General features: G+C 42.5%; 1 protein-coding gene across 4 annotated transcripts in view; it reads left to right on the top strand.

Annotated features, from left to right (window-relative positions):
* The window catches only part of LOC102079284 (CREB3 regulatory factor), a 36,568-nt gene extending 17,293 nt beyond the window's left edge, over positions 1 to 19,275 (top strand). For all 4 annotated transcript variants that reach the window (XM_005458670.4, XM_005458669.4, XM_019360386.2 and 1 more), the window contains 5 exons: positions 2,510 to 2,683; positions 3,698 to 3,887; positions 6,824 to 6,897; positions 12,062 to 12,190; positions 12,328 to 19,275. In XM_005458670.4, coding sequence (XP_005458727.1) covers positions 2,510 to 2,683; positions 3,698 to 3,887; positions 6,824 to 6,897; positions 12,062 to 12,190; positions 12,328 to 12,443 — 683 coding nt within the window. In that variant the 3' untranslated portion in view covers positions 12,444 to 19,275. The remainder of the gene's footprint in view (positions 1 to 2,509; positions 2,684 to 3,697; positions 3,888 to 6,823; positions 6,898 to 12,061; positions 12,191 to 12,327) is intronic.
* Positions 19,276 to 22,279: the final 3,004 nt, after the last annotated feature.

Here is a 22,279-nt window from a genome sequence, read left to right as displayed (position 1 = left end):
GATGCTGGGTTTGGATTATCTCGTCAAGCAATTCTGTTGCAACATGTTAATCAGATTACATTCAATAAATGTTATTTGTGTGCTTAAAAAATGGTGAAGATTTAATTTTCTCATTGCTATTTTTATCCGATTCTTCCAGTCATTCTGAAGAGCCATAAAAATATTTTCTAATGTGAACTATGGCTTGTGGAGCCGGTGTTGTAGCTATAGGCTTTTATTTACATTTCTGTCATCCTGAACGATTGAATTGAGTAGAGTGTATTTTATCACTGCAGTTTCATATTCATAAGTTAAACACTGCAGCTGTTCTGTGATCACTCAGAGAGTCAGAAGCAACACAATTGCTCTCACACAAAGCGCACGCTCTGCCTGGGCTGTGCTGAATGGTGTTGAGTAAGTACGCCTCACTCTGAGCTCGAGCTCCAACAGATTATTTTATCTAACTGCCCGCTAAATCTTATGACAAAGTAACTGTGTTTTCAACAGTGAGGTGAACTGAAGCATGATTATTACTGCTGCTGTGGGGAAAAAATACACGCAACCTGTAATTACCTTGAACAAAGAACCGCAATGAAAGGGTTGTCTAATGTCATTATCCGGACATCATCTGACACAACGCACAGGTTAAAGATGATGCATCGCTGAGAGAGAACGTTAGAAGCAACAGTAGGTCTCGCACTTAGCTCTCGGTGCACAGGCTCTGTGGGGATACAGCTGCTGCGCAGAGAGCAGCAGGAATGAGCAAGAACTGTGCTGTTCTTAAATATTTTCCCTAGTTATAGGTCACCAGAGCGGTATGAAAATGTGCACTTTTTCCCGACAAAGAGCCTGATTATCACGTTTGAGATGCACTAAAGCTCATACACTTACTTGCCAATTTATTAGGTGCACGTAACCCTAACAGGTTTCCCTCTCCCTGCCTTCTGCCTGGCACAGATTCTACATTCCTCAGAGATTTTGCTCCATATTGACATGACACACTGTCACACAGTTGCTTCAGATTTAAGGGCCGCACGTGAGGTGAATCTCCCGTTCCACCATAGCCCAAAGGTGCTCTACTGGATTGACTGGCATCTGGAGGCCATTTGAGTACAGTGAACTCATTGTCACATTCAAGAAACCAGTTTGAGGTGATTTGACTTTTGCGACATTGCACCTTATCCTACTGGAAGCAGCCATTAAAAGTTTTCAGGAGCAATACTCAGGTAGGCTGTGGTGTTTAAAGGATGATCGGTTGGTGCTCAGAAGTCTGAAGTGTGCCAGGAAAATATCCCCCACAGCACCACTGACCTGAACCGCTGACACAAAGCAGCATGGGTCCATGCTTCCATGTTGTTCATGCCAAGTTCTGATCCTACGAATCTGAATGGTGCAACAGAAATCAGGACTCATCAGACCAGGCAACATTTTTCCACTTTTCTGTTGTCCAATTTTGGTGAGCCTCAGTTTTCTGTTCTTGACACGTGTGGTCTTCTGCTGCCGTACTCTATCTGCTTCCAGGTTTGGCCTGTTGTGTTTTCAGAGATGCTCTTCTGGATATCTTGGTTATAACAAGTGATTATTTTACTTACTCTTGTCTTCCTATCAGCTCAAAGCAGTCGTGTCATTCTCCTCTGACCTCTGGTATCAACAAAGCATTTTGGTCCAGTGAACTGTTGCTAACTGGATCATTTCTGTTTGTCTAACCATTCTCTGTAAACTTGAGAGATGATTGTGAAATACTCAGACCAGTCCACCTAGCACCCACAACCATGACACATCGGCAAAGACACTTTTCTTCATCGGTTTGAACTTCAATAGGTCATCTTGATGATGTCTGGCTAATTAGATATTTACATTAATGAGCAGCTGAACAGTAATCAGTATTTCCTTCCTTCTATCCTTGTACTGTTAAAATTCTAAGTGATAAAAATTACAGACATTTATGAAAATGTGGGAACCAAAACGATTGCCCCAGAGTATTTCTGCTGTGCTTCAAAGTAATGATACCCACTATTCTAGAAAATATCATAAGCTGTATTATCATGACCCTGTCAGTGTTTAAACAAACTCTTTGATGGTTCAGCAGTTGTGCCACTTGTATTTGTACTTACATGTAATTTAGTGCAATGGTATCCAGCCAGAAGATAAGATGGCACAAGATAAAAAGAAACAGAGCAAAAGAGAAACTTGCCTTTTATACAGAGCTGACAGGGAAGCCTTGTCAGGACAAAAAGGATTATAGGAAATAATTTCCACCCACTCACATGTCTGTTTGGATGGAGCACCAGGGGGAATTCAAGAAACCGACAAGATGGCTTCCGATCTTGCTGGAGATATAAGTTTTATGAAACACTTTCTTCTTGGCTGCTTTCCTTACTCACCGATTTTTTTTATCAAATATTTTGTTCTTGTGTCTATTCTCTGTCACTTGGTTTGTTTGCTGTCTTAACAGGCAAGCATGTTGCTTGAAGAACTGCAAGGTTTTTCCCACATTAGTGCCTAAATCTTTGCACATTTGTCCTTCTAGAGGTGGAAGCAGAGCCAGCCAGGCAGCCGGGCGAGCGACCGTCGAAGCGTCGCTGTTTCTGGGAGTACAGACGTGCTCGGGAGTCAGCCACAAAGAAGAAACTTGCCGGTGACGTCCACTGGTCTCTGTCCTGGAGCTCCAGCACTCTTCCCAGCACGCTGTACCGCCGAGAGGGTGAGAATGCAGCATTACTGTGCGATGCTAGTGAATGATATTTAACACTAATAAAAAAGTCAGAAAAGTTACTAGATTATTAAGTGAAACTGGTTTACATGGTTGTTTCTCTGGGGAAGACATTTTTGGAGTGCCGATGACCTAATTATTAAAAAAGATAATTGTCTGATTGATAAGTTAAACCCTAATCAAAGAGCTGAACTGAAGGTTTAGCAGCAGGAGTCATTAACCCGACGTGCATGCTGCAGTGGGGATCGTCCCATTTCCTTTTTCTCCCGTGACACAGATCAGACCTGCACCCTCAGGCGTGTGCCCTACATACAACTTGCATGTCAAAATGTGGATTTTTCAACATTCCTCTCGTAAGCGAGTCTCACGTCAGGCTCAACAATAGCTTTGCTGCAGTGCTGCAGCCCGTGTTATGCTGTACAAACCAGAATGGCAGTCTTTTAAACTTAGTGCAGTCAAACCACTCAAACAAGAGTCAGCACTGATAACAGTGTACGTGTTGTGTAAATGCTACGTAAATCTATCAAACTATTGGGGTGGATGCTTATTTTAAATCATGTCATTCATTGTACAGTAATTTCTATGTGACATCTCTATGATAGTTCTGTATCATGTCACATATGTCTAATATAGTCATTTCAGGGGGGAAACAATAGCTCTTGTAGAGAGCTCAGATGATCCACCCACACGATTTCCAAATCTTCTATTTTAAGGGGCTAGCAATTAGTAGAAAGTTGGTTTAAATAGCAATTTAGCAAAGTGCCTTGGGTGCCCAACTAATGTTTATTTCAAACTTTAATCATGCAAAGCGGCTCTAGAAGAGTCCAGTACTAAAAATATGGAGCTGCAAACCATAATACCTCCAAATGAAAGCAGATATTAAAACAAATACATGCCTTGCCCTGAACCACTGGGGGATTTGGCATCCTGACATTTTAAGGCCAAGTTTGGTAGAGCTGCACTGTTTTTACCTGACCGGAGTTCATTTTGTTGTTGTTAATTCAGGCAAAAAGGGGCGACGCAAAGCCCGCAAAACAGATGCCAGCGACCTGACGCCGAACCCTCAGAAGCTCCACAACATCGGGGAGCAGCTGCAGAAGCTCAATGCAGCGATCGATGGCATGGGTCCGGTCAACGACCTGCCCGCTGTGGCCCGAGCCCGTTCACGCAAGGAGAAGAACAAGCTGGCCTCCAGGTACAACATGCTCTTTACTGCCCTCCTACATCCTCTGCACTAAGTGAGAACACTGGAAATGCTCTGTATTGATTTATGAGGCCTTAGTGGGAATTTTAAGAGGGTTTCAGCTTTTGTAATTTGTTGGCAGAAAAGAGAAGCCTGCGGGGCTCTGTGGTCTAGTATCTGCAGTCTTTAGCCCTGTCAAGATTGGTTTTCAAATATGTGCAGCATTTAATAGTTGACCTTCTAAATGCGGGTGGTGGAGGACATGGACGGTGAAGAACACATGGAGACGTGATATCTGTGTGGATTTTAGACCAACAGTTGCATTCATGTGATGGAAAATGAAAGGATCTTGGGAAATGGGTCATGTTTTTACTGATTTGAATTTTTCCTTTGATGATGCTCTCATGTCGTAGAACTTTGCAGATCAGCAAGCCTTAAAAGAAACTACCATACTATGCTTTTGTCAAATTTCAAACAGGCTTTAATTTACTTTACAATATGTCCCTCAGAATAACACACACACAACACTGAAGGTTGAAAAGCTTGGTCTTCAGTGTATTTTTGCATTGCCTGTTTCTTTGTAACAAGCTTACCTTGGATATTATCTTGACAGAATAAGTGAAGGAAGGACGGAGGGAAGCAGAGGAAAAAACAAGAGAGGCGGGGAGATGGAGGGAAGCAGGATGAAAAGCTGAATACAAGGAAATCAGGCAGGATTGAAGAGGCAGACGAGGAGTAGAGGGAAAGATGGGTCATATAAAGTTCATCTTTGCAGGGAGGGAGGGGGAGATTTCAGAATTCAGGACATTATTGCAGGCAGTTTAAAGGAGCCTGGGAATATCTTGTAATTCAAAACATACATTAAACACGACACAAACATGTCATCTAATAGAAAGTTTGGCGAGGACTTAAAGAAATAAAGCAGAAAAAGAGACTGAAGGGGAGGGGAGTGAGGGAAATTTAACGTCAGAGGAAGCGTGACTGTAAAGTCACCGAGTTCATGTTTTTGTTTAGTATGCAGGAATCTCATGTGAAGATTCACTTCTTTTACTCTGTCATAGCTGTGGCTGCGTGAGTCCAGGTTGGGGTTAGTAGTTGGATTAGCCTGACCGCCTTCAGACCTTCCCTCTCATTCTTTTCCCTGCTCATGTCTGAAACAACCTGCCTGAGGCATTCAGGCGGCGCAAAGGAAAAACACTGGGCTGGTTCTTAGCCCTCTCCCAGTTTGGCACAACATTCCAGCCAATACACTTAGCAATGAAAACTGTCCCGGATGCTAACTTACTAACTAGACTCAGCAGGAATGCACCATCATTTGGGAAAGTATTGTTTAGCTTCTTCAGTGACTTCATAATTTAGTGATTTTGACCAGTTAGAAACCAGAGGAGGCACAAATCCATACATCCGCTGAAGTGAGCTCTTTGACGTAATGAAGCAACAAAAGAAGCTTTATTGATAACTTCTTCATGAAAATGAACCTATATCACTGCTTTCTTTCTTTCTTTCTTTCTTTCTTTCTTTCTTTCTTTCTTTCTTTCTTTCTTTTTAAGCATTTTATTTGTATTTTGTCGAAGTCCTTCCAGAAGCAAGCCTCCGCACTATTCTGAACAGCAAAATAAATAAAAACTTTAACATTGTTGCCAACTTTGCCAAAAAATAAGATTTTTACAGAAAATACTCAAATATTCACACCAAAAAAGGTGGGTGGTAGGTGTTGTATGAACATGAGCAAAAGAAAAGCATAATGATTTGTAATTGCAAGCTAATGTGAAGTTTGAACCTTTTGCCATCGAGTTTATATGAATTAGCTCAAGTTCGCCTGTGTTCAGGAATATAGGAATTTCTGACACCAGAAATAATAGCGGCAGAATTTCAGGCTGAAATCCAAGAACTACTTTGGAATTGCTACAATCTGTAGATTTAACCACAGAAGCAAAGTAAATCTGGCAGTCTTTGACATTACTTGCTCAGTACTCCTATTAAGAAGGTTAATAATCATGTTTCACAGGATGCATAAATTAAGTGCATAAATCAGTTAGAGAACTGCCAACCATCATCAGATGTCATCAGATGTTTTGTAGATTTCCTGCCTGCTGCATTGTCCACAACACCACATTGTGGCTGGCCACAGGTTGGCATACACTTCCAGGTTTCTTAAACACAACCATTTGCAGCCCTTTTCCAAACACATGCATGAACCAGAAGCTTTCAACTTCGTGAACACTTTTCCTACCTTCAGGCAGCGACTGATTTTCATTCAGTACATTACTTAAATCAATTTGCAGCTGTAGGTAATCCATCACAATAAACAGCAAGATCTCTCAAGGGCTATTTTTGGATTTGCATTAAGAACAGAAACTCTATATCTCTATAATCACATTTGCAAATGTAAAAACCTGTGGTACATATTGGAACCTGCTCAGTACTTGGTTAAGTCCCATCCCCGCAGTGATTAGGAACATTTAAATTGTTGTACTGTCGTCCACATCCTCCTCAAACCAGCAGGGACTGTGGTACAAAAAAGAAAAACCTGGCAAGGCTCAAGTCAACATGTGGAGAAACACTGAGGAAATATTCTATCCAGCAATACTGACCTGCAAGTATTTTCTTTCCCTAAGTTTCATTTAGCTCACTCATAGCTGCAGGAAAAGAGAAATTCTCTCCACATTGCAGAAAATAGTCCCCATGAGAGGCATTAATATTTAACATGCGTTGATTGTTTTATTCTCAGCTCCCTTTTTTTCCAACACTCTCAAAACAGAACTGGATTTGCCCTTTTGTGGTGTCAAATGGTCCTTCAGAGGGGTTAAAGAGGTTTTCAATCTTCCTCATGGTTTGGAAATACGGTCAGCGTGAGCCAGCTGACTCAGTAACGGGGTCATGTGGAGAATGGGAATGCTCGAACAAAGTCTAAAGAATGACAGTGTTTTATTTTCCTCTGTTTTCAGGGCCTGCCGGCTGAAAAAGAAGGCCCAGCACGAAGCCAACAAGATCAAGCTGTGGGGGCTCAATCAGGAATATGGTCAGTACTCAGGAAATCACTGGGTATTCTTTAGCAGGGGATTTCAGATGCCTGACACTTCAGACTGTTCCCTGAACATATAGTCAAAATAGTCATTAAAATCCATTCATGCTCCTCTTATAAATTCTATTAATGCATCTAGATTTTTATTTTATGTTTATTTTTATATTTCTGTCTTTTTCAAGTGGGTGACCCTTCTAGCTGAGGGTGGCTAAAGATGATGATATCTGCTTTTTCTTGTGATACAGTTATCTATACAGCAGCACCAAATATCAGCATTATAGTCTAAACTAGAGATGGCACGATACCACTTTTTTATGTCCGATACCGATATCATAAATTTGGATATCTGCCGATACCGATATGAATCCGATATAGTGTTTTTTAATCAATAAAACTGTTTTTTTAATATCTTGCTGCATTTTGTATAAGTTCATACTCAAGTTTAAATAAACAACAACACTAAAGCTATTCTGTTATACCTGTATGTAAAAAATACACTGCACCCAAAATATTTCATAGTTCAGCAATACTGATCAATCTAATAAACTTAAACCTGCTCCATCCTCCCTATTCTGGTATTTTAAAGAGTACTTTGCACTTTAGTACTTTAATTTGATGCAGGGTGAAAAAAATGCACATAAATAAATTATTTTTCAAGAAAAAATAAATAGATTCAACATCTTTCTTCTACAGAATTGCAGAATTCACAGATGGTACTGTCGGGGGAAATTCCCAAATAGAAGGCTGCCAAGTAAAACAGAGACACAGTGAGACAATATAATCAATCACATGTACATGGGTGAACGTCTCGAGAGAGAGTCACACAGTACACTTCTTTATTGCAGGTTATATAGGCATGTAGGTTACACAACAGGGCGGAGGCAGTCTCCGCCTGTTCTCAGAATATAGATTGCTTAACTGACAAATGCATATCTTGCTAAACATTCTGTCCGTACTATACTAAACGTCTGCTTAAGTGGAACTTTCCGTTCCTCTTTACACAGGAGCTTGTCTTCACAGGCATTTGATAAGCATAGGCAAGGCTTCATGTTTATCAGGGTGAATCGTCATTCAGAGTTTACACAATCACAAGCAAAGCATATTTGAAGAATAAACAAAATCTTTTCACAGGTACCTTCCCAAAGGAAAAAGTACTATAGCTTACTAGGGTAAATTAGACTTAACAGTTACTATATACAGTAATGTGCTTCTATATATTTTACACAAGATTAAAACTTTGGGTGTAAGATTCAGATATTTATTTATTTATTTATTTATCAAAGCTAGACATTTTAAATGAGAATAAAAAAGAAAAGTCTTTGTGCCCCCTTTTCCCTGTTCATGCCCTGTCGGCCCCCCTGGCTAAACTTTGCTAGATCCGCCCCTGCACAGTTACCAGCCGTCAGCTACGTAGAAAAGGATCCTGGTGTAGAAAGTAATATTAAATAAATTCTAACAACAGCTTATCAAGGTTAAACGCGCTGCTGTTGTTCAGCTGCTGTTTTCCTCCTTGTGGTGCAAAGTGGGCCAAAAACAAAGAAGAGAGACGGACTCGCGACAGAAAAGCCGATCAGCTGATCATTAAGCAGTTTCATGACTAAAGTAGCAGCAGGAGAGGGAGGGAGAGAGAAGAGGCACTCGCTCCATATATCGGTTGTTAAGCTTAACGTGGGAACGCTTTACAAACATTCAGAGATGAACATTTGCTTTACTTCTCTCCGGGATAACTTCCTCGGAGATGAAATGATGGTTTGCTAGCGAGGCTACAAATACACAGAGCCACTCGATCATGTGACCACACTGCTCCGACGTGCTACGGTTATGAGCCGAGTTACGCTGTGTTGCAAGTTTTGTGAGGTGTTTTTTTTAATGGATCGGATTACATTTTTTATTTGTCGCCGATATCCGATCCAGTAATTTACGTCAGTATCGGACCAATACGATACGTAATATCGGATCGGTCCATCTCTAGTCTAAACATTTAGTCAATTCCCATCAACTTTTTGGCTTCTCGCAGTGGTGATGGTGTTCAAATAAATTAGGCTAAAGTGAAGTTAAATGGAGGACAGCAAGAAAATGCAAATCAGCGGCTAATTAATTAAACTGCTACATTCATAAAATTGTCTTGCAGTCTGTTGAGTAACCCAAGCAGAAACCTCGAGGCTGAAATATCTAACCAGTGCTCATTCCTCACAGACTGTCATTGCAAGCTTTACAGCCCACAGTCTATAGTTTACAGTTTATTTTTTTTGCTAACACCTTGCTAACAAAGCTCGCTAGCATTAGCTAACAATCTAGCAATTCACTCTCTTGTTCAAATATGGTCACCTCTAGCTCTGAAAAACCAAAACTCTATCATGGAGGTTTCCAGAAAACCAGTGAGTGGTGTCATGTAGCTGTGTCCATCTTTTATATACAGTCTGTGGTCCCACACCTAGTCCTAACTACTTAAACATGTGTGTTCAGAAACTTTCTTCTACTGTTTGAGTTAGTGCTACTAACTTGCTACTCTTCCTTAACCTGTTCTATCAAATAGAAGAGAATCTTGGCCTCCTCTATCAATTGTGTGTGAAAATCTTAGTAGATGAACAGTTTCTGAGACAAGCTTGTCTCGCACCACAGCTATGTTTAGTTCAAAGCCACATAAATCAACTTTCCATCCCATGCTCGGTTTGCAGTTTAGCAGCTCGTCTTGATCGTGTCGACGTGCTTAAATGCTCTGGATTCCAGCCAGGTGATTGGTTGATCAGATCTTTGAATTGTTGTTGCCGTTAAACGGGTGAAGCAGTTTTGTATGTACAAAAGTTAACTTGTAAACATTCTGGAGTCTTTTTTCACTTCAGGTGAGTTGACTTTAGTAGAGGAAAGAAGTGGGAGAACTGGCTCTGCGGGACAGAGGGAGTTTTTTTTCTCATAGTCAAAAAAACCCAAAACATTGTCAAACTGTTGTAACATGAGAGTGTAATATGAGACGGAAGAGCCTGACAATTTAAATTGATAAATGAATGAATGAGTTAATTTATTAATTTGTTTTACACCCAGCGTCAGTTACTGAGAGTAAAACCACATCAGAGACTTTTGTCCACTGCAGAGTGGCAAAGTGGATATTTTCCTTACTAATGAAATTTAAATCAAGCTAAATTAGTGAGAAACCATCTTTTCAAATAACACTGAAGATGCTCTGTTTAAGAAAACAGGTTAATGCAGAGAACTGATAGTAACAAGACCACGAGGAGCAGGGAAACCCTTGGAAGTGCGACTTCACCTCGCTCCTGATAATCAACACCTCGACTCTGCCAAATCTATCAGCCCAGTTCTGCCCACCTCCTCCTCCTCCTCCTTGTCCTACTCTTCGTGCTCCTCGTCTGGGTTTCCATCGATCTCTGTGAATTCCAACCTTACTAGCATCAACTTTTTTTGTCCATTTCTCCTTGATTTTCTCTGAACGTTTCAATCTTTCCTGATTTTGGCCCAGCATTTGCTCGCAAAGATTTTACTTGTGGCTTCTGCTTTTGTGTTTTTTTGGGGGTTTTTTTGCCTCTGACTGGCCCAAATACAGAGCTTAGCCTCACAGATTTCCTTCCTTCCGTTTTTCCTCCTCTGCTCCTGTGTCATTTGTTTTTCGCTTCCATTCACTCGCTTTATATCGCTGCTGTTTGCATCTATACAAAACACACTTTTACATACTTAGCCGCAGATTCAACAGGAAACTTCAAACAAAGAGCACTTTGGCACCATGCCAGTGCTGTGAAGCCTCCGGACTTGCTTTGTGTGCATGCATGTGTGTGTGTGTGTGCATCTGTGCATGTGTGTGTGTCTGTGTGTGCATCTGTGCATGTGTGTGTGTGTGTGTGTGTGTGCGTGTGTGCGCGAGTGTGTGTTACAGAGACTTGGGGAGCAGCTGGTCAGACCCACTGTGGTCCTTCGCCCACACACACACTCCCTGCTGATATGAGCCCTGGACAAAAGAGAAATCACATCAAGGCAAGAATAATGTACACAGACAGAAGGGGTGTCATGGCACCACTGGGTCACATGACCTGACAGGGGCGGGGCCACTAACATAGGAGGTGCCGATGATTCACAGCACTACTATCTGAGCTAAACTAAACAGTTTCTGTTTTATAAGCAAACAAAAACACAGATGTTTTGGGAAAATGTTTAAACACTGGAAAGAGGCATACATAAAGTACGTTTATAATGTTAATATAATCATTTACTGTTAAAGCACTTTTGCTTATTAGAGATGTAAAACAATCCATTTACTTTTAAATTAAAAACTAAGATTACCTCTTCTACCAATCACATGCCCACCCACTGGCTGGGCTTGCTGCTTACCACCCGCAAACCTCTCCAAGTATAGTATTAATAATAAGAAAATTCTTTTTATTAAACGTACATTTTCCGAGCCAATTTCAACCCTAAATTTTCTGCTTTCCCGTGGGCCCAACCAGCTGCTTCTCTGTGCCACGTGTTGTAGCAACCCATCTGCTATTATCTCACAGACCCAAGAAGGATTCCTTTACCAAAAGCATGTTTCTTGACTCCAGATGCTTCATATTACTAGTCAGTATCTGTTGGCCACTGAGCAGCTCCACTTGGACAGTTAGGAGTTGAAGATAGAGGGTTGAGTCACAAACTCACTCGTCTGACCTTTCGGGCACCACTTTCACTCCTTTAGTTTCAGCTTGATGTTTACTTTCCCTTTCTTTTTCTCTCTGCTTTCTCTTCTGCTTTCTGAAAATAAACATCTGCTCCGTACCGCTGAGGGGAGTTCTGCGAGAGCAGCTTTGCATGATTGGCAGTTCAAAATAGTTCTTATTTGTCTCATACTGAGCCTTTCTGTAGCCCCTTCAATTCACCCTATCTCTAAAACAAGCTGTTTCAGCTGCTCTCTCTTTGAGCCAATTTACTCCCGATTAGCCACCCCTTGCAAACAGAAGGTCTGAACAGTGAGCTGTATGTTTGACAGCCCTGCACTAAATACTGTAATTTGTCTCATGTAGGCTACTGAAAATGCACGGCTTTGGATTCTGTGGAAAAATCCACAGCCCTGAATGATATCAGTTATTCTCCCTCGACTTTCAGAAACAGAATTCCACCCCTGGCAACGCTTTTCTGACTCACGCTGCTGTTTTTTTTCCCTCTTTTTGCTGCACAGAAAACCTGTTGGGAGCTCTGCTACGGATTAAGGAAGTGATCAGACGGCGAGTGGAGAGCAGCGAGGAGGAAGACACGGACGAGCGAGGGATGACCCAACGCCTCGAAGACATCCTCAGAGAGTCGAGTGGTGAGAAACAGACTAACATTACAGATATGTAATAAGCAGTTTGGATATTTCGTGCTATAAAAACAGGTTTGATTTTGCTTGTGACTTGTCCTTTTCTTTACATCGCACCTCCTAATTTATCTCCATGGCTACCTCAGGTCCCTTAGTTGCTGGGCGGACCAAAGACTTTGTGCAGAGGATTTTGGCAGCCAGCGCAGGCGGTCAGAACCAACGCAAAGAGCCCCCACAGGACGGGGATGAGGCATCGGGGTAAAACCCCAAAACAGCAGTCCCGTTTCTCTCCGTTCCCTCTTCTTCCACCCCCGCCCTCCCAGCACCACCAACCTGTCGAGACCAAGCTCCTCTACACCTCTTCCGCTCTCACGTCGTACACATTTAAGCAAAGAGACGGCAAAGTGGGGAGGCTGGGAACCAAGAGGAGGTGAGGAAGAAGAGGAAGGAGTAGCCTAAACAAAGCGATAGTAAATTGCTACCTTGCTCCTGGTCCTCTCCTGTTGGCCCTCCAAACAGCAGCCGTCTTCACCGCTCTGTCTCTGCAGGCTGCACCACAACCACCACCAGGCCAGAGCTGCTGCTGCTGCTGCTGCTGATGTCTCTGTATTCTGTGTTCTCTGTGTGTGTGCGTAAGTGTGTGCGTGTAACATACTGTATGAGCGTGTATAGTGTTCCTCTCTCCCTCTGTGTGCTGTATTTGTACCCCATTGTGCCTATGAATAGACATTGCACTGTTTTGTAGATGGTCGTAGTTGTTGTCACGGGGCCGTTAGTGAGCCGAGGGCGAGGGGGCATTTGAGGATAAGAGGAAGTTCTAAAAATAAGGAAGTGGGAGGAGCCCAGGCACGGGAAACAAAGAAGAGGGTGTGTTTGTTTTGTTTTGCTTTGTTTTTTTTGGGGTTTTTTTATAGGCTGGGCTCCTATAGAAGCTCTGCATACCATTTGAATCGCACCAGCATCTGAAATGAGACCCAGTACCAGACCAGTTGTCAATGGTAACTGGTGGAAAAGTCCTCAGAGCTTTAATAGTCACCCATCCCTCTCTGACACCCCCGTCACCCCATCAAAATGTAAGCAGAAATCAAAAGAAAAAAAAGAAAACAAACTGCACCTTAATTTAAACTGACCAAAGATAAGTGATACTGCTGAACCACTCTGACGCCTCTCACCACTTCAGATGCTGCCAGCCATTAACACACCATCCTGTCCTGCAGAGAGAGGGGTGAAGTGACTGAAACACTTTTAATTCTTGTCCTATTTACCTGCGTGCATCCTTCAAAGATGGACATCGCCTGGTAGACTTAGGTCCTTTTCACGTAAATGCACTACCGTCACGGACCCGAGAGGCCGTGGTGTAGCAGACGGGACTTGACCAAACGGCTTGTCGATTGGTTGGCCGTCTGGCTCTGCAGCCTGGTGCTCCTTTAGCTGATCTGTGGAGGATTTATTTTTTACCCCAAAAAAGGGAAGTGTCCTCGATGCCTGCCCCAAGCCCTCTCCTCAACCCCCTGACCTGATTATGTAGCGCAATTTCCTGACTTGCAATGACAAATAGAGAAAAACACACACACACACACTTGTAGAGCTAGAAAGCAAATAATTTGTTTTTGTTGATATGATTTTGTTGTTATTTGATGATGCCACAGCCCACAAAGTGGGCGTCAGTCTTGAGAGGTTTGAGAAAAAAAATCTGCCTTTTTTTTTCTTTTTTTCTTTATTTTTCTGTGGTCTCTGCTAAAGCTGGAGACCAACCTGTCCACACTCTGTAAATGTTGTTGGACGCTAAAAAAAATAATTAAGACCTTTGAATTGCACTGTGGTAAGAGCAACAAAGCACCTTTGAAGAGGGCTTCAAATCCTCCAAAAGAGAGAGGGAAAAAAAAGACTCTTGGCACCTTTTTCTAAAGACAGATATTGATTGAGAGACTTGAGGGCACCAAGCGCTTTGCGACCAACTGCTGGTTTGGGCTTGTTTCGGTATGGTGCTACTATATGATGACAGAAAAGTCATGCAAACACATTTGGAGGCATGAGGCAGTAACTGCTGACTGGGTTTTGGCCTGCGAGGACGTACTGTTGTAATAGGCGGTTTGTTTGCATAATGACGCCTTTCTCAAGTGCCTGGAGCTTAAAGCCACAGGGACCTGTGTTATTAAAACCTATTACAAGGTAAAACTTAACTCGTGACTGCTGCGCCAAGCTTGGCATCACTTGACTTTACTTAGAAGAAGAAGAAGGAAAAAAATGCAGGCTCATCTGGGGTCACCAAAAAAAAGGTGAAGCAGAATGTTTTCCTTTTAAATTAAGTCTATACATGGAAACCTACATTGTTTTCACGTATACATGGAAATCTATTTGTGGAAACAGTAGAGGGCACTGGTTTCTCTGAACATCATATCTGGGAAATATACATAGGGGAGCGGCTGTTCACGGAGCAATTCCCTTTTGTTTTTTAACCTTGACAAGCTCCCATCTGGGCTGCATTCCAAAGCTGCTGTTCTACACACTGCCCCCTTTCTATGGAAAAAAAATTGGAAAAACAAGACATTTCCTGTCTCATTTAGGAACGCAGCGGTTCAACTTAAACTTCACCTCGTGGACGTCTTGCTTGTTGTCATTTTTTTAGAAGAGTGAGGGGCAGCTTAGTGTCGCTCCTGCTTTTAGTTTTCTGCATCCGCTCTGTTCTGGGAAATGTTGCTCATGGCTGTATAAAGCTGTACTGTAAACAGAGGATTCCTGTTGCTCAGCTGGAATGGCTTCCTTGTGGAGCTCTGCTGCTGGTGAACAGAGCGTCGAGGCTCTGGTGCCAAAGACGGTCTGAGAATGAAAAGATGCCTGATTCAGGAGCAGGAGGCTCTAATGTCAATGAGGCGTCCTCAACGTTACCACAGAAACCCACTCAGGCTTTCATGTGATCATCCGTGAAGAGACGCGTGATCTCGGGGAAGGTCACTGAGTGCAGCTAAAGGTGTGCACTGCTACACCCATAACCCCCCCCACACACACACACGCTTTCTCCCGGGGGCTGGGAAGCTGCTGATGCTGCCAGCAGAGTCACGGGATCGTGCGCTGGCAGCAGCTCATGCAACAACAACAGAAAACAAGAGGAAAGAGCAGAGAAACAACTGTGCAGATCACCGAGCTTTAAAACGCTCTCCCACCCATCTGTCACGTCAGAGGAGGAGGATGAGGTCTTTGTGTTTAAAGACTACACAAGTTTGTACAGATATTTTCCTTCGTTCAGATCGCTGTTACGTAACGCAGCACACCATCTGCTGTGTACATTCATCTATATGCCAAAAACTGCAAACAGTTGTAACACGGTGAATTCCTGCCTCTGATCCAAACAGAAAAACAGCCGGTTTTACACAAGTGGTGCGCTCATCTAAGGGCCTTAACTGATGCTGTAGCTTTTTGTATTGTGGAATATCCCTTTAACTGTAAAGCTTTAATAGGGAGTGGCCGGTCTTGGCAAGGCCACTTGTTTCTGTTTCTCACATTCCTGATTCAGTTCCTCTGCAGAGTTTCTGTTTGTGTGCACCTGGAAGGAGGAGAGAGAGAAAAGTGAACTGACCCAAAGATGTCAGTCGTGTGGTCACTGTTCACTTTTTCACGGTCAGAACAGGCCGAGCCTGGCCCAGGCTCAGCCGCAGATCTGCTGGGGTTTAACAAACAGCCCAGACCAAACAGTCTCGGCTTACAATTTTGTCCACATCTGACCCAATATAGACAATGACTCTGCAGAAACTGGACGATTCTTATCTGACTGGCTTCCTCGTCGGGTGTCACCATCTGCCAGACGCAGAGAGAAGTAAACAGTTGTGAAACTAGCCTGTCGCTCATGTGCACGTGGGCTTTTTCTGAGAAAGTTCTGGAGAAAAGGGGAAGACGTTGAGTGGAGCTCTGGGTCCAGCTCAGCAGTTTAGGGAATGGTGACAGTTGAAAGTTAGGGGCTTCTGCATATGTGGTATACAGAGAGGACACACGTCTGAGGCTGTTAATGATTGCCACCATTGTGGAAATTTCCACTGGATACGTGACAGGGAGGTTTTAATCTTTTCATCCATTTATCTCAGCAGACAAAGTTTCACGTTTCAAAGCATGTATCGTTGACTGTTGACATTTTAAACGTTAGAGGTGCATTAAATGCTGGCACGGAAGTATAGATACGAAAACATGCAATATAATTAAGGCAGGTACTTATTAGAACAACAACAACAACAAAAAGCCCTCTGTGGGCTTATAAAACAGTAAAAGCACTGTATCTCATACTGCAAATAGGCTGGTGAAAGCTGTGGTGTGTGGAGATGCTCTGCTTTTGAAAGACTTCCAGTGGAATTTTGAAATGCAACCAAAACATGAGAAAATGAATTAACTGTAATTCTGGTCATAAAGTGATTTCACAACCGAGATGACCAGACCGTCCCTTTTTCTGGCTTCTGTGAACAGGATTTTATTTCATTGTAAAGTGGAAACCTGTGGCTTTCAGTTAGTCTGTTATCTTCAGTAACTGTTTAAAATCATGAGATTAACCGATTGTTTTGTTTTTCGTTTTTTCTTACACTCGGACTTTTTATAGCTGCCTGAGAAAGAAGCGTTAACGTCTGTGTGTGCCGTGCTTGTAAAGTGTAGCTTAAATCCTTGAAGCAGGAGTGTTAGGGTGAGAACAATTAGAAGTGGTTGACCTTCCTAAGCTTACATATGGCTGCAGTGGCTTTTTGGACCAGGCATTCAGGCCCTGTGGACCCGCTGGGCTGAATAGACTCATCAGTAAGACTACACCGGTGGGACGCTGCTGACCTCCAAGTGCCCGTCCCCGCTCTGCTCCGCTGCTCGCATTGTTGGAAACACTCTGGCTTCTCCAGTTTCAAAGGCAGAGGAGGCCAGAGAAGCGGCACTTAGTCAGGGACCCTGAGTAGTTTATCCGAACCCTTCTAATCCCCACCGTCACCTCCACCCTCTGCCACACTCTGATATCTTTCAATCGCCATGGTGGCCTGTGTCTCGATGCCCCACTTCCTTTATTGCTGACCTGGAAACTTCCATCTGGAAGGAGCCAGATGGGGCCCAAGTGTCAGTTTCAACCTACAGGTCCATATTACTTTTCTCCATCAATTAAATTGAAGTGGAAGGAGCTAGACGAGGCTTGTTCCAGTCGGTGCATCGTGTGTTATCATTACATTTAAATCAGAGAGCGGAACATCTGTTTTTGGAACATCTGGCAGTGGTTGTTTAAGGACTCTGACCCAGCTTCTTTGTATGATTAACAAGGTCCTACTTGTGCACACCATGTTCTGCCAAACCTAGATTGCTTGCAAACTTAATGATAAATTATTGAACATTTTATTCAGGCAGGAAGATACCACAACTTCAAGACTTTAGAGGAACTGGATGGTGCTTTGGGAAATACTGTTGCTAAAGGTTAAATCGTACCTTCAGGTCAGTTATGTGTGAGGTTTTGGTCTTGTGTTAAAGCAGTGGTTGCAATGTCATCTTAACTAATTTGCTAATCTTTTATATGTCTTTATCAGAGTGGAATTTGAACTCTCGCCATTAACATTTTGGCAGCGGCTCTGTTGTTCTTTTTGGAGCTGTATTTAGGCTAAAGTTTGAAGCATTGTGCTGTCAGCTGAGGCCAGCAAACTATATCAAGAAACTGTTTGGTTACAGTACCCACAAAGAAATTACAGTTAATTAGGTATAAGTGATAAAATATTCAAATTGCAGTCATCAAAAGTCAAACACAGACTTGTTGAAAGTTAGAAAGCCACATTGCTTGTCAGATAACTCTGTTAAAAAATTCTCAAAGGCAACAGCACCACCTTTAAGGCCGGGAAATGCAGTTCAGGGGCCCGAATGAACCAAGCTGAGGCTTAGCTAGATTCATATGTCCAGCAGAAGCAGTGCAATCACTGTCCGCTGGCAGTCTGAGGAAGAATCATCTCCCTACACTTAGCTCCGTTTCCAGGTGGAGGACGTGTACAGTCTGATACAACTGGGAGCTTCTCTTGCTTGTGCTGTTGTTGGTCCCTCAGCCAGCTGTGGAAAACAAAAGTTAGGCATCCAAGGAGCTGAAGGGAAACCGAATGTTAAAAGCAAGAGAAAGTGTCACTGTGGCCACTCTCTGTGCTTTTCATGCCGTATTTTTTGGATCTTGTCTGGAGTTGGTGAACCCCGTTTGTGCAGACAGACACACTTAAACAACTTCTGCTTTAGGAAACAGTCATTGCCTAGAGCTGCCCGTGTCTGCACCTGTCAGTCAAACTGGCCATGGCCAGAAATCCAAATGGGTGAACTGTAGTTGCCGTAAAGTGGGAAATTAGCTGTAAAGACCAAAACTGTATATTATACCAGGCTGTAAACATGTTAACTTCATAACAGAAGTTGGGCATTTTAACATGGGAGTCTATGGGGATTGGCTTGCCTTTGGCGAGCCTAAAGTTGCAATTAGACACTTCTGTGGTGCCTTTGTTCTTCAGCCACAGAAGCTGGTGTTTAATAGAAAAGTCCAAAGGAACCTTTCATTTCTGTTAAAAAAGTTATTCCTTTGTACTTTTCAGGGGAAATACAGCTGATGTTTTGGCAGGACAGTAACGTATGCAGTGACCAAAAATGTAGACATTCATATTCATTTTCACAGAGCATTTCGTACTACTAGTGGGTTTTGGAAACCCGCCTGGTTGTAGCATCCGATACGTTAACAACGTGTTGCACATGTATTGATGACATAGCCGATGGCAGCTGAGACACACCTCGCGGCTTAAACCAAAACCAAGTCAGTCGTTTCTGTCCAGATTGATGATGAGTCGAAACCAAAGGCCAGCTGTGGATGTGAGCAGTTTAAAAAAACAAAAACAGAAAAACATGTCTCATTAGAAATGAAATAATACTTCAGTATTCTAGAGAAAATTCCTGTGGAGAGAATAAAGAGTGAACAATCACATCCCTGCTGGTTCTTTAATCTGTCTGAAAACACACTGAAAGATGGGAGGAAAGGAAAACTAAGAGACTAGCAAACATTCCACAATGCCATGTCATATACTGTACAGCAACCCTGTCTCCTCCTCTTCCCTTTCTCTCCCCCTCCCACACCCCTCTGTCTGTCTCTCAGTAATCCAGTAATCACAATACTACAGTAATACTTTGGACCTGTTAACACATTAACACATCTTTATGTAAGTCAGTACGTAATCCTTAATAATAATCAAAAAAAAAGAAAAAAATACAAGAAGTGCCGTACAAATAGAAGCCTAATATTTTTTGTTTTTGTTTTGTGTGAGTGTACTGTACACCTGTATAATGTATATTTTAATATTTATATGCAGCTGTTGTATTAAAGTATATTTTTAAAATAAAACATGAGTTTGTTCTTTTCATGTTTGTGCAGTATGTCCGGTTAGAAAGGAAGCATGTGGTGATGTTTCCTGTATTTAATGTAAAACTGTGTCTGTGCTAACTTTTGTAAACACTTCAGTTGCTGTTTTTACCCCTTCTTAGTGTGACCAAGACAGTGTTATCGATTTAATGTGCTGTTTATTGTTTCTCTTCATTTCTCCGAGTGGCAGCCACAGTCAGGATTTGCATTTCCCTTTAGGGATCCTGAAAAGTTCACAAATACTCAACAGCTCCCCCAGCAGGTCTCACAGGGTTAGAGCGGCAGTTATTAATGTGGGTTTCTACATGATATCATACCGAACACAAATGTTTAAGAAACATGATAACGTGAAGCAGACAGGCAGAAACAGAAAGACCAACAGTAGTCTGGCTCACATTTCTGTTAGATAAACAGCAACGCCTCAGAGATGAGCAGAAATACTGAGGTATATGCCTGCAAACAAAACGTTGGAGATATAATCAGCAAGGGAGAGTGATACACTGGGAACAGTATTTATAAAAAAAAATTTAAAAAGCCATTCAATTTGCAGAAGAAGATGCCCAGAACCAACAGCTTTTGGATGAGTCCAAATCAGCCTACATAGAAAGATTGTGTGGAGGAAAAAAGCAACTGGAATACTCCCAGACAGATAGAAAATTTGGATGCAAACCTAAATAAAATCCACCCAAAAAAATTTACTTAAGTAACAGAAAATGATACCGATCCAAAGCATATCAGCTGACAGAGTATTAAAATGTCCCTTTTATAATCCTAAACCCCCCACCCCCAAATTTAGAGTTACCACTTCTTACCAGACCTTTTGTTGGCTGTAGCATAGAGGCAACTTTCACCACAACTATTTCAGAGATGTCTCAATGCATGCTCAATGATCCAGGTAAGGAAATCCCCAAAATGTGATCTGGATGTAGCATATTCTGTAGGAGAGACGTTCAGTCACTCATCCCAGTGACTTTGCTCTCTCTTCGAAGAGAAAGAGAATGTCTCAGACTAACAATGGGCTGTCAGTTTCCTGATCATTAACATACAAATTGTCATTACCATTGATCAACAAGCACTGATCACAGATCATTGATCAATGACAATTGATATGAGTGCCACGAGTACCTTTCATCACATAAACAGGGTGCACCTTTAAGACCAATTGTCTGTATGATCAACTCTGTCACCTATAACATCTCTAAGTTTCTGGCTTTGATCTTCATCCTGTTGGTAGACAGCTCTGAACACCACATCCAGAACACCTTGGATTTTGTTGGGAAGGTGAGAGATGTCATTATGGAGGCAGATGAAGCAATGGTCTCTGTCGGGGGAAATTCCCAAATAGAAGGCTGCCAAGTAAAACAGAGACACAGTGAGACAATATAATCAATCACATGTACATGGGTGAACGTCTCGAGAGAGAGTCACACAGTACACTTCTTTATTGCAGGTTATATAGGCATGTAGGTTACACAACAGGGCGGAGGCAGTCTCCGCCTGTTCTCAGAATATAGATTGCTTAACTGACAAATGCATATCTTGCTAAACATTCTGTCCGTACTATACTAAACGTCTGCTTAAGTGACACTTTCCGTTCCTCTTTACACAGGAACTTGTCTTCACAGACATTTGATAAGCATAGGCAAGGCTTCATGTTTATCAGGGTGAATCGTCATTCAGAGTTTACACAATCACAAGCAAAGCATATTTGAATAATAAACAAAATCTTTTCACAGTCTCGTACGATGTTACATCTCTCTTCACTTGTGTTCCAGTCACTGAAGCAGTGGAGGTTGTTCATAAGAGATTTCAGGATGACCCCAACCTCAGCGACAGGACCACTCTCAGCACCCACCAAGTGTGTTTGCTCTTGGAACTGTGTCTTCATTTCACCTATTTCACATGCAAGAGTCATGTAATACTGACCCATGGCGCCATGGCAACCCGTGGTGCACTAACCCGCATGTGCCATGGGTTCACCAGTTTCACCCATTGTGACCAACGTGAACATGAAAGAAGTGGAAAGGAGAGCTCTGTTATCATACCCTGGAACAGCACCAAGTCATTGGTTCAGACACCTTTGTGTTAGGATGTACCACAATTCATGGATCACATTAATTTGGTGGACCAACACATCAGATTCACCAGGGAGGATATGAAAAATGGCAGGTTAGTCTTCTTAGACTGTGACATTTCCATCAGTAATGGTATTTAAGGTTTGACTCTCATCATCCACTGGAGCACAAACTGGGTGTCATCAGGACACTACAACACAGAGCGAAAACCATCCCCACAAACACAGCGGCCAGGGAGGCAGAAGAACATCACTTCAAGAAGGCCCTGAGTAAATGTGGTTATCCCAGCTGGACTTTTGTCAAAGCTGGGAAGGCACCTAAAGAAAGCTCCAGGCGGTCCAGGAGAGAAGGACAACTGCTGTCTACGCGAAAACCCTTAGTGATGCATTAAGTGTCAGGAGTATGAGAATAGCTGAGATGCATCTCTGTGGCTTTCAAACCTCAAAACATGCTGCGCCAAAAATCGGTCCTCCGAAAGGATCGGGTCCCTGTTTTGTCTGTTTTATCAAATTGGACATCGTAGACCTTGATGTTCTTTCCCCATCATCAAGGCTTTCTTTGCTAAAGTAATAAAGGAGTTTTTAACACAATCTTTTAGGATGGTCTGTCACACAGGCCTGTTTGAAGACCTGAAGAAGAAGAATT

Source organism: Oreochromis niloticus, linkage group LG6 (genome assembly GCF_001858045.2).
Source record: "Oreochromis niloticus isolate F11D_XX linkage group LG6, O_niloticus_UMD_NMBU, whole genome shotgun sequence".
NCBI classification, from domain to species: domain Eukaryota; kingdom Metazoa; phylum Chordata; class Actinopteri; order Cichliformes; family Cichlidae; genus Oreochromis; species Oreochromis niloticus.
This window is presented reverse-complemented; position numbering and strand designations above follow the sequence as displayed.